The sequence below is a fragment of the Dama dama genome, chromosome 9, assembly GCF_033118175.1.
Source record: "Dama dama isolate Ldn47 chromosome 9, ASM3311817v1, whole genome shotgun sequence".
Lineage (NCBI taxonomy): Eukaryota > Metazoa > Chordata > Mammalia > Artiodactyla > Cervidae > Dama > Dama dama.
This window is the reverse complement of record NC_083689.1, coordinates 52,935,324-52,947,913: the sequence shown is the minus strand read 5'-3', so window position 1 is coordinate 52,947,913 and position 12,590 is coordinate 52,935,324. Positions and strand designations below refer to the sequence as shown.

Sequence of the window (12,590 nt, the reverse complement as noted above, 5' to 3'; positions counted from 1 at the left end):
CGAGTCACCAGGAAGCTGGGCTCTGAAGTGGCTGTTCTTAGTCAGCTCTTCAGTGGGCACTGATGCAGAGCCAGCCAATATTGCTTGAAGCTTTCAATGGAAATGCCTCTGTAGCTGCTAGAGTGTAGTCCAGGTGTGTGGGAAGATTTGCAGCTCAGGGAAGCTGGTTCTAAGGAGAGACTTGTTGTCAGAATACATTTCTGTATGGGGGTACAGTCTCACAGTTTTTGTTTATCCTGCCCTTTTCTCTAGCAGTAGTGGTTGGTGAGAGCTACAAGCTTCTCAAGCCCTTGGTTTGTGTCAAGCATTGTGCTGTATGCTTCCTATCATCACATCATCTCATTTAATGCTAATAGCCATTCCTACTGAATAGTTGCTGTTAAGTTCCTTTTTAGATGCAGGAATTGAAACTTGGAGAGAGGTTAAGCAGCTAGTCCAAAGTCCCACAACTAATTGGGGAGACCTGAGTGGAAATCCAGAACCCACATTCTTTTCATTACATCAGAGTGAAGATGGAGTTGAGTAGAGCTTCTGGTAACCTTGGCTGCTGTCATCAGAAACAGGTTGATCATTCCTAGGATCTCACAGTGGGTCAGGGAGCAAGTATAAGGAGTAGATCTCCTTGCCCACAGCCTGCTAGATAGAAACTTGCAGGTTAGGGCCTAGTAGAAAGTACACTCACCATGGCCAGGGTATTTCTTTACTTTGCCTTGTTGCTTGCTGGTGTGCTTAGGCAAGCCCGACTCACCTTTTTGGTCTCTATTTTCTTCATCTGCTGTATAGAAATAATTCTGTCCTGTGTATGCCATGTGTGGGAAATAGGAAGAAAGACTAGTGGTAAGTGACTTTGGATATCATCTGGGCCAACTTTTATGCAGTAGAGGTCTCTCTTCACCTCTGCTAAATTCTTTCCAGACAGGTGAGTGTGTATGAGGGGAGTGCTTAGTGCTGGGCTGTAAGGGAGAGCAAGGGCGCTTTTGCTTTTTGGACAGCTGGGGAGCCCAAGTTACGGGAGGTTACGAGGTCAAGTCATACCGGGTGACAGTGGACTGGTTGCAGTCTGAGTCAAAGGCATTCTTCTTCTGGAGTGTCTGTGCCTCTCCTGGGGCCTGTGCTGTGCCAGGGACATTCATTAATTAAAATGTGTGTACGTGTGTGTGTGTGTATGATGTGCAGAAATACAGACGTGGTAGAAGAGGTCTCTCCACAGTAGGATCATTTAAAAAAGTTTCTCTCCTGACACAAAATGTGTGCTTTTGTATTCACACTGTTGCAAAACAAATGAATGGCTGATTTCATCTACCACTGGAAAAGCAGCATGGTCTGAAAAGAGAATGGGTTCTGGGGCCAAACTGACTTTGAATCCTGACTCTACTACTCTCTGGCTGTGTGCACTTGGGCAAATTGCTTAACCTCTCTGAATTTTAGTCCCATCATAGGCAAAATGAACAGCATTTTAGAGCCCCTTCATAGGATTGTGGTGAAGAATAAATGAGCTTTGAACTTTGCTTGGAACATAGAAAGTACTTTATAAATATTGGCTATAATTAGAATTTATTTTCCTCTGGGCTGCCCAAATATTGCATTTGAATACTGGAGGATTGGGTGTCACTGGGGTATTTCTCTTTATCCTTCAGTCCAAGTGCTGTAATTATGATTATTACAGCTCTACAGAGTGTAAGGACTAAGGCTTCTGAGTGATATGAGAGCTCAGAGAAGGTGGAGTTGTGTCTGATGGGAGTTTGTTCTTGAAGAGTTTGTCTCCCTTCCTCCTTTCTCCACTGGTGTGACTGTGCTCATCACTATCCTGAGGATGTGTGTGTTTGAGGGAAGCTCTACATCATCATGGGAACCTGTTGTATAGCATCAGAGAATCTCTCTATAGGACCACTGGGGCTAGTATTTTCTCTGTTATCATTGCGACTCTAGGAAAAATGTTGAAAAAACTGGATTTAGAGAATTGGCCCCAAATCTCCAAACTTCATTAGACCTACTCACCATTTCCAAATGTACTACCCTTGTGCCTCTAGTTCTTTTTTAGAAGGGCCCTCTGGCTATCTCATTGCCAAATCCAGTGGCTTTTCTCATCCTCATTCTGACTGACCTCTTGACTTTGTTGCCCACAGCTTGATTTTCTCAGGATTCTCTTCTCTTTTGATCTGTATAATTCTGCACTATTCTTAATGTTTTTCATCTTGTCCCCTGGATTGCTCTTCTTTCTTTTCCTAACCTCCAGGCATGGCTGGAAAACTCTTCTTGGCCCATTAGTCCTCTCTCTCTAAGTTTTCTCCTAATAGAAGGACTCTTATTGCTTTGATTGTCACTTCTGGATGATGGCTCCAAAATTCTTCTCTTGCTCTAGTCCTGTCTACCTCTTTGTCTTCAATAGGCATGAAGTTGCCAGAGCCTTCCTGGATGCAATGACAAGCCCATGCCTAAAGGCATTGAACTCTGGTTATTCTGTGTGTAGATATTGATTGTTAGCAGGCCAAATGAAGACTGAGTCTTAAGCTTTCTTCTAGCATTAGATTCTTTGAAGGCTGGGGCTGAATAGGATAGGTCTGGAGACGGCCGGGCTGGGCTCTATTTTATTCAGTCACTCTACTTGTCACTTGATTTCTTTTTGATGGAGCCACTATCTTTTGTCTATGGGATTGCAGTTTTTGGCTAATATGCTTAGCTACCTTAGAAAATCTTTTTAAATAGAAATACTGTAGATGTACAATGTTGCTTTAATTTCACGTATACAGCAAAGTGATTCAGTTATACATTTCTATCTATCCGTTTTCAGATTCCTTTTCATTACAGGTTGTTACAAGATATTGAGGCCTTCCCTAGTGGCTCAGATGGTAAAGAATCTGCCTGAAGGAGTGCAGGAGACCCGGGTTTGATCCCTGTATTGGGAAGATCCCCTGGAGAAGGGCATGGCAACCCACTCCAGTATTCTTCCCCGGAGAATCCCCATGAACAGAGAAGCCTGGCGGGCTATAGTCCATAGGATTGCACAGAATTGGACATGACTGAAGTGACTTAGCACACACAAGATACTGAGTATATTTCCCTGTACTGTATGGTAGGTACTTGTTGGTTATCTGTTTTATATGCAGTAGCAACTTAGCTACCTTCTTGAAGATTTGTTCTTTTCAAGTAGGGTAGGGATGGGCTTGGTCATGTCCCCCTCATTTTGGAGTACAGAGTATTGAGAAGGGGTTAGGAATGCCCCTTCCTATTTCATCCCATCCTATGTTGTCTTCTTTCCAGAGCTGCAGTCCCAGCTGGGCCTGTGGAGCCCTTCTTGGCTCCATGTGCTCTCTGGCAGGGCCAACACCTATTTCTGTGTTGCCACTGGAAAGACTTCACTAGGTCCCTCTGTTGCAGGCTTTGCAAGCACATTTTGGCCTTGTAACTCTTCTCTGGTCAGGCAGAGGCTTAGGTCCATTGTGAACCTTCTACCCTCCAGTAGCTTCATCTAATCACTTTCCTTTTAGGGTGCCTTGGATTTTATTGAGAGCAGTCCCCATTTGCTTGGCCTTAGGCATGACTTCAGTATTTGGGGCACACACTGTTGCCATTACACAAATGGTCAGTGGCTTAAGGATGTTCCAAGTCCAGCTTGCTACCAGTTACGGTTTAGACTGGGGTTAGAAGCCACATTTCTTTTGCAGTTCAAAAGCTCTTTTCATTTAATTGCTGTCTACCTCCTGACTTTCTGCTTAATTTATGTCTTAGGGGAAAAGCCTGTTTGCCTGACCTCTTCAAACTTACTTCTCTTGTCCTTCAAATTATTCTTGAAAAATCCATTTCTTTTCCTAAGCCTTTGCACGTTGTTCTCCCTTGTCAGGGCTCTCGTTTCAGTGTTCTCTCTGCATTGTTTTTTCAGCTGCTTATTTGTTTGCCTAAATTAGGTGGTGAGCTTCTGTTTGTGGAGAGGTGATTGTGTGTGTGTGTGCATGTATGAGTTTGTGTAGCACACAAATAGTAATAAATGTGTTTGTGGGAAGAGCTCATCCTCTTTCAGTTTGTAAAGCAGAAGACTGTTTTATAGCCGTTCCTGCAAATGAAAGTTCTGCATGATGGTGGCCTGGCTCTCTGGGCAGTAATATGCTGGGAAAAGCACTGAGTGGGCTAGGTCTGCCTCAGCGCTCAGCAGAAAATTGGCTTGAGTCTCGCCATTTTTAGCTGTAGGGCTCCTCCTTTGAACATCTGTTTCCTTCACCTCCTGAGAGTAGATACCCAACAAAAGGCCTTGGTCCTAAATTTTGAGATGTAGGGTCAGCTAGAGGTTATGTTGATCCAGCAGGAGGCAGGAGCTCTGGAGAGTGTTTCAAGGGTGCCTGACCTGGCTCTGGCTGCCTGTGGGTCCAGGGGCAAGTCCTCATCCTCAATCTAAGGATGGTGTGATAATGAGGTGCCGGGTGCTGTACCACATACTTTCCATGAATTGTTTTGTTTAATCCTCCCTAATATTGTTTGAAGTAGGAGCTTTAATTATACCCATTTTATAGGCAAAGAAACTGAGGCCTAGTGAAGTGTGTGATCTAACCATGATCACATAGTTAGAAGTTGGCAGAGCCAAGACTTGGCTTTACATCTGTCTGACTCTAAATTCATGTACTTACACTTTCAACCTAATGTTTTAAATCTCTTTGCTTTAATTTCCTTCTTGTAAGATGGAAGTATAAATTCTTGCCCTTTCACTTTTTCCAGACGATTTGGGGAAACAAATACATGGACAATATGCTATAGACTAAGAACCTGGGCATTGTGAGATGGAGTTCCTAGCCTGACCAGGCAGGCTGCTGAGGTGGCTCTCCCTGCCAAGAACAGTTGTGACGTTTATCCTTTCTCTCTGTGCTCTGGCCCTGCACCTGGAGAGCAGCCAGTGTCCCTGGGGCCTACCAGCCATGTCAGAAGTTTTCAGAGGTCCAGCAGTTTCACTCCTCCTTCTCTTGGCTTCCTGCCATACATCATGGCATTCTTTTGTTTTCCTTCCTTGAGAGAAGGTAAAAGTTACGGGACGATTTCATGTTTATGTAGGGCCCAGTTCCCTCCCCAGTCCTGTATGAATTGAGAGGAGAGTGTGAAGCACCAGGGAGGTGTGGGCTGTTGAGTCCAAGGGCCTCCTCCCACCTATGCCCTCAGCAGCTACTCCAGGCAGCAGTAAGTTGGCAATACAGATTGCTGAGAGCATCCAACCTCTATTTAAGTAGAAGTACAGACTACAAATGGCCAGTTTTGATAGAAAAATGGACATCTTAAGTACCCTATTATCTCTTTTGTCCCAAAGCCCAAGGATACTTAAGGAAAGAGTTACTGGTGGAACACTGAAATACTTCCCTCTTTCTTGGACTGAATTGATGGTATTGTAAGTCAGAAGAAGGCCTTAAATGTAAAGATGTAGTTCTGTCTTCTTTTGAGAGTTAGGGATGATGGGAAGGTTTGTTATGCAGAGTGTACAGGAGCAGGTGATGAGGTGAACCCAGGGTTAGTGGGTGGCAAGTGATTTGGGAAGGGTACTAACCTCAGGCCACTTAGGCCACACTGTGCCTCAGTGGGATTCTGTGACTTTGGCTTTAGTTATGTCATGGCCTGAGGTTTTCTTTTGCTGCTGCCACTGCCTAGGTTCCTGCTTGTGATGGTGGAACCAAGCTGTGGGCTACTTCTCCTTTCCTTTCTCCCAGCCTCCGTGTAAAGCCCAGGGAAAACTTGCCTACTTGCCCTCCAGTTGCCACTTCTTAAATAAAGACGAAGGCCAGGTGGACACAGTTGGAGGCCAGGCCTTAAGAGGACAGAAGATACCATTACCCATGGCTGCATGCTGCAGAGTTTGCAGTTGTTTTCTGGGTGCCCTTACAAAGCCTGGGAAACTGTCTCACTCCTTTCTCCCAGCCTCACTGCTCCTAGGCCTTCCCAGGCATACCACCCCCCAACCCCTGGCCCCACTGTGTTCTCTCTCTCCGGGTCATGGAAAAACATATGGAGGCAATGAATAGGTCAGTTGTGCAGTCCACATGGAATTATTGTGGGAGACATAAAGGATCCATTTGGAAATCGATCTCTTATCCTTGGTATTGGCAGAAAATGCTTCTGAGGTGTTAGTGTGTGTGCAGGAGATGGAGGTGGTAGGGAGCCCTGTGGGAGCTGCCATTTCTCTTGTACCCGCCGCCCTCCAGTCCCACTCCAGGAGGTGAGGATGCTGCTGTTTATACATCAGCTGCCGCCACCTCTTCTTTCTCAGTCCCTTCTGGGCCTCCTCCTGCTCGTTTGTCTTTTTTGCCCTTGGTTTCATTCTCATTTATCTCTTCCTCCTCATTTTTCCCCCAGCGTCAGTTCCAAGTGTGTAACGATGGCTGTAAGAAGGGAGCATGTAATTCTCTCTGTGTGTATATGCCTATACACATGAACAGTCTCGTGTAGGGGAAGGGAAGTCTTTTGGGATAAACCTTTTCTGTCTTAATGTATGTTGTCGTGCTAGTGCTGTTAGCCCACTGCTTGCATTTTTTATTCCTCTTTTCTCCACAGCCAAGGATGCAGAAATAAAAAAGGTATGGGACATTATATGTCCTTTGGGACCCATCTTCCCTGGATCTTTCTAGACTTCTCATTCTTGATTGCCTCTGCCCATTGTTCATCCTCACTGAGCCTTGCACCCCACTCCCCTAGGCATGGCCGGGCACCTGTCCAGAACCTAGTGCTGTGCTGTGAACTCACTCCGTGTCTTTCAGTGTGATTGGTGCCCTAGGGAGCCAGGTTGCTGGGGAAAACTCATGTGGCATTTAGCCATTCCATTTTGTCTACAAAAAAAGAGGGGAGAAACTGGCAGAAAGCAAAGGCTTTTGCTGCTGGGTGAGTTTAGCAGCTATTTTTAGCTCCTAAGCCTTTGCTTTTCCATTTGGCTGTGCTTTTTTAGCACAGTGTCAGTCCAGCAGGGCTGTTTTCCTTCATGGCTCCAGATGTCCTTAGGGAAAGTTTCTGTCTGCCCCTGAGAAGGTGTGGGCTGGGCACGGGGTAATAACTTCTGATTGTGGGTTCAGGCAGAGCCTTGGGCTCCGCTGCAGTCTTGTCACAGGACCAGTTTATTGAGGTGGAACATGGAGCGTGGCAGGAATAGGAAAGAGAAAAGGTAAAATACCATACTCTCTAGAGGTGTTTCCCCTATAATTAATTCAGTTAGGACTTTATTGAGTAAACTGCCTAATGAGGTGTATTGGGGCTGAATGATCAACTTGCAAACCTTTTATAAGGATCTTGGACTGATACTGACAGGTTCTGAAGTTTTCTAAGGTGTTTTTTTTCCCCCCAGATTTATTTATTTGGCTGCCCCAGGTTCTACTTGCAGCATGCAAGATCTTTTAGTTGCAGCATACAGGCTCTTTAGTTCTGCCTTGTGAACTGTTAGCTGTGGCATGTGGAGATCGAGCTGCCTGACAAGGGGTTGAACCCGGGCCCCCTGCATTGGGAGTGTGGAGTCTTAGCCACTGGACCACCAGTGAAGTCCCTCTAAGGTTTTTTTTTTTTTTAAAGTTTATTATTATTATTATTATTTTCTCTCTGCCTTTCTTTCTGGGACCATTTGCCTGTTTGGGTTAAGTTGTTTTGACTTCCTCTCTAGTTTACTGACCAAAATTTTTTCACTACTTCAATTTGCCTATTCTTGATATTTCACTTAAGTAGAACCATACAACATCTATTTTTTTGTGTCTAGTTCATTTCATTTAGCATAATATTTTTAAGGTTCATTCATGCTGAAGTATGTATCAGAATTTCAGTTTTTATGACTGAATAATGTTCCATTGTATGTACCACATTTGAAAAAAACCTGTTGAATACCTAAGTTATTTCTACTTTTTTGGCTGTTGTCAATAATGATACTATCAACATTCATATGGAGGTACCTGTTTGAGTCAATGTTTTGGAACTTTTAGGTGGAGTATATACCTGGGGTGCAATTGCTGGATCACATATATAGTAGTTTTATATTTAACTTTTTGAGGAATTGCCAAACTGTCCCACAGCAATTGCACCATTTTACATTCCCATCAGCATTGCACTAGGGTTTTAGTTTCTCCACATCCTCATTAATATTTGTTACTGTCTCTCTCTCTTTTTTTAAAATAAATTTTAGCCATAATGGTGATATAAAATGGTACACTGTTTCACTGTGGCTTTGATTTGCATTTCCTTAGTGATTAATGATGAGAATCCTTTCATGTACCTATTGGCCTGTGTATATCTTCTTTGGAGAAATGTCTATTCAAGTTTTTTGCCCATTTAAATTTTTGTTGTTGAGTTACAGGTGTTATTTATATATTCTGGATTCTAAATCATTATAAGATAGAAGACTTACAAATATTTTTCTAATTTCTTGAGTTGTCTTTTCACTTTCCTTATAATGTCATTTGAGACACAAAATTAAAACTTTTACTTTTGAAGGAGTTCTGTTTGTTTTTTCATTTATCGTCTGTGCTTTGGTTATTATATTTAAGAAACTATTGCCAAATCTGAGGTTATGAAGATTTTCCCTATGTTTTTCCTAAGAATTTTATCTCTTAATACATTTTGAGTTACTTTTTATATATGATATAAGGGAAGAGTCTACTTCATTCTTTTGCATGTGGATATCCAGTTGTTCCAGGGCAGTTTGTTGGAGAGACTGTCCTTTCCCCATTGAATTGTCTAGATAACACTGTTGAAAATCAATTTATTGCATATGTAATTATTTCTGGGCTCTCAGTTCTGTTCCATTGGTCTGTATATCTGTCCTTATACTTACACAACAGCGTTTTTTTGTTTTTTTCCCACAGTGTTTTAATCATTGTAGCTTTGTAGTAAGTTTTGAAATCAGGAAATGTGAGTCCTCCAACTTTGTTCTTCTTTTTCAGTATTGGGATTCTTTTTTTTTTGGCGGAGGTTGGGATCTTAAATTCCCCAAACAAGGATTGAACAGTGAAAGTGTCATGTCCTAACCACTGGACTGTGAGCAAACTCCTATCAGGATTTTGATAGGGATTGCATTGAATCTAATATTGCTCTGGGTAATACTGCCGTCTTAACGATATTAAGCCTCCAATCTGTGAACATGAGATATCCTTTTATTCTTGTATCATTTAAAGTTTAACAGCCATGAGGGCCTGCACTTTGGTTTGTTTGACTGTCTGAAAAGTGATGTAAAGGCTTTATGACTTGAGAATATTGAATTTTGCCGTTTTTAGGGGATGCTGATGGTATCTGCCTTCAGGTATAACAGTAGATATGGTTTAGAGGTGAATGGTTAACCATTAGGGACTATAACCATTTAGGGACTATATAACCTATAACCATTTAAGGACTTTTCCTGGTGGTCCAGTGCCTAAGACTCTGCACTTCTAATGCAGGGGTCCAGGGTTCGATCCCTGGTCAGGGAACTGGATCCCGCATGCCGCAATGAAGATCTAATATCCTGTATGCTGCAACTAAGACCAGGCAGTCAAATAAATACAAAAATGTTTTAAAAAAGTGAATGGTTATAAAGGTTATGTGAACTTGGGCCTGTGTCCGTTCAGACACAGATCATTTGGTTAGTTTCCTTCTTTCTGCACCATAGCCAATGCCACCTTGTGCAACCTGATAACAACCTGGATAATGAAGAAGGAAGGGACAGGGCTATTATATTAGGTTGGAACAAACATAATTGAGTTTTTGCATTGTTGAAATTTGCTATTTGATATTGGAATACCGTCTTAATATGGTTATGTTATACATCATTTTAATGCACATTTCTTTATTTTTTTTTACTAATGACTTATTCCTGCTGTTTATATTTAATTTGGACTATGGAAATGATATTAGACAAAAAGTAAATTTGAGTGTTTTTCTTATTTGAGTTCAAAATGAGTGGTAAAGCAGCAGAGACAATTCACAACATTAACAACGCATTTGGCCCAGGAACTGCTAACGAACGTACAGTGCAGTGGTGGTTCAAGAAGTTTTGCAAGGGAGACTAGAACCTTGAAGATGAGGAGCATAGTCGATGACCATTGGAAGTTGACAATGATCAACTGAGAGCAATCATCAGAGCTGATCCTCTTAAAACTTACATGAGAAGTTGCCGAAGAACTCAGCATTGACCATTCTACGGTCATTTCACATTTGAAGCAAATTGGAGAGGTGAAAAAGCTTGATCAGTGGGTACCTCATGAACTGACTGAAAATAAAAGAAATCATCGTTTTGAAGTGTCGTCTTCTCTTATTCTATGCAACAATGCACCATTTCTCAATCGGACTGTGACTTGTGACAAAAAATGGATTTTATACAACAACCAGCTCAGTGGTTGGGCTGAGAAGAAGCTCCAAAGCACTTCCCAAGGCCAAACTTGCACCACAAAAAGGTCCTGGTTACTGTTTGGTGGTCTGCTGCCATCTGATCCACTACAGCTTTCTGAATCCTGGCGAAACTGTTACATCTGAGAAGTATGCTCAGCAATTTGATGAGATGCATCGAAAACTGCAATGCTTACAGCTGGCATTAGTCAACAGAAAGGGTCCAGTTCTTCTCCATGACAATGCCTGATTGCACGTTGCACAACTAATGCTTCAAAAGTTGAATGAATTGGAGTATGAAGTTTTGCCTCATCCTCCATATTCACCTGACCTCTCGCCAACCAACTCCTAGTTTAAGCATCTTGACAACTTTTTGCAGGCAAGACTCTTCCACAACCAGCTAGAGGCAGAAAATACTTTTCAAGAGTTTGTATAATCCCAAAGCATGGATTTTTACACTACAGGAATAAACCAGCTTATTTCTCATTGGTAAAAATGTGTTGATTGTAAAGGTACCTATTTTGATTAATAAAGATATGTTTGAGCCTACTTATAATGATTTAAAATTCACGATCTGAAACTGCAGTTACTTTTGCATCAACCTAAATAGCTCGTGCAAGGGTCCTGGATGACTGTAGCTTCAGCCAAGGCCTCTTTCCTTGTATGGGGGAATGGAGGCTTACTTTAGGTTGTTCTATGTCTGGGGTAGGAGATATGTGATACCTCTATTCCGGAAATGTCTGACATCATCTGAAATGTTTGACATCTGTGAAAAAAGTGACATTGTGGGAATCACTGTGTTGGGGCAGGCAGGGAAGGGTGTCAGGCACCAGCTTCCTATTGACCTTCTATCTTCTGTGTTTACATTCCTCAGGCCTCTAACTATGCCTCACCAGGGCCTGCTCCTTTTTAGGATGGCTCCTCTGTGCATGCTGCTCGGTATGCTAATGGTTTCCTGCTTCAACTTCTGCCTCTGTCATAAGAACTCGGTAAGTATTTTCACACAAGTAGAGGGATCTTTGGGGTCCAAGAAAGTCTCCATGCCACCAGGGCTGCTGTGGGAGTTTCTTATAGGAATGTGACCAGTGCTGGGTCACGGAATGTGTGCACTTCTTCCCCTATCCCTTAGTCCTCTGGCCTCTGTTTAAAGCTTATGACACATTTTCTCTTTGGGGAGAAGATGGTGATGATGATAATGATGTAATAACAATGATGATGATAATGATAAGCTTATCATGTACCAAGTATTATCAGTTAAGTCACTCAGTCATGTCCAACTTTTTGCAATCCCATGGACTGCAGCATGCCAGGCTTCCCTGTCCATCACCAACTCCTGGAGCTTGCTCAAACTCATGTCCATTAGTTGGTGATGCCATCCAACCATCTTGAATTCTCTGTGTCCCCTTCTCTTCCTGCTTCAATCTTCCCCAGCCTCAGGTCCTTTCCAATGAGTCAGTTCTTCGCATCAGTTGGCCATAGTATTGAAGCTTCAGTGTCAGCATTGGTCCTTCCAGTGAATATTCAGGACTGATTTCCTTTAGGATTGACTGGTTTGATCTCCTTGCAGTCCAAGGGACTCTCAAGAGTCTTCTCCAGCACCACAATTCAAAAGCATCATTTCTTCAACACTCAGACTTCTTTATGGTCCAGCTCACACAGCCGTACACATCTACTGAAAAAACCATAGCTTTGACTATACGAACCTTTGTCAGTAAAATAATGTTTCTCCTTTTTAATATGCTGTCTAGGTTTGTCATAGCTTTTCTTCCAAGGAGCAAGTGTCTTTTAATTTCATGGCTGCAGTCACCATCTGCAGTGATTTTTGGAGCCCAAGTAAATAAAGTCTGTCACTGTTTCATTGTTTCCCCATCTATTTGCCATGAAGTGTTGGGACTGGATGTCATTATCTTTATTTTCTGAGTGTTGAGTTTTAAGCCAGCTTTTTCACTCTCTTCTTTCACTTTCATCAAGAGTTCCGCCATAAGGGTGGTGTCATCTGTGTATCTGAGGTTATTGATATTTCTCCTGGTAATCTTGATTCCAGCTTGTGCTTCATCCAGCCTGGCATTTTGCATGATGTACTCTGCACGTAAGTTAAATAAGCAGGGTGACAATATACAGCCTTGACGTATTCCTTTCCCGATTTGGAACCAGTCTGTTGTTCCATGTCCGGTTCTGTTACTTCTTGACCTGCATGCAGATTTCTCAGGAGGCAGGTGAGGTGGTCTGGTATTCCCATCTCTTTAAGAATTTTCCACAAGTTTGTTGTGATCCACACAGGCAAAGGCTTT

The 12,590-nt window shown here is 42.6% G+C and overlaps 1 protein-coding gene across 8 annotated transcripts in view; it reads left to right on the top strand.

The window, feature by feature from the left end:
- The window catches only part of SIL1 (SIL1 nucleotide exchange factor), a 234,737-nt gene that overhangs the window by 47,395 nt on the left and 174,752 nt on the right, over window positions 1–12,590 (top strand). For all 8 annotated transcript variants that reach the window (XM_061151417.1, XM_061151419.1, XM_061151415.1 and 5 more), the window contains one exon: window positions 11,174–11,288. In XM_061151417.1, coding sequence (XP_061007400.1) covers window positions 11,184–11,288 — 105 coding nt within the window. In that variant the 5' untranslated portion in view covers window positions 11,174–11,183. The remainder of the gene's footprint in view (window positions 1–11,173; window positions 11,289–12,590) is intronic.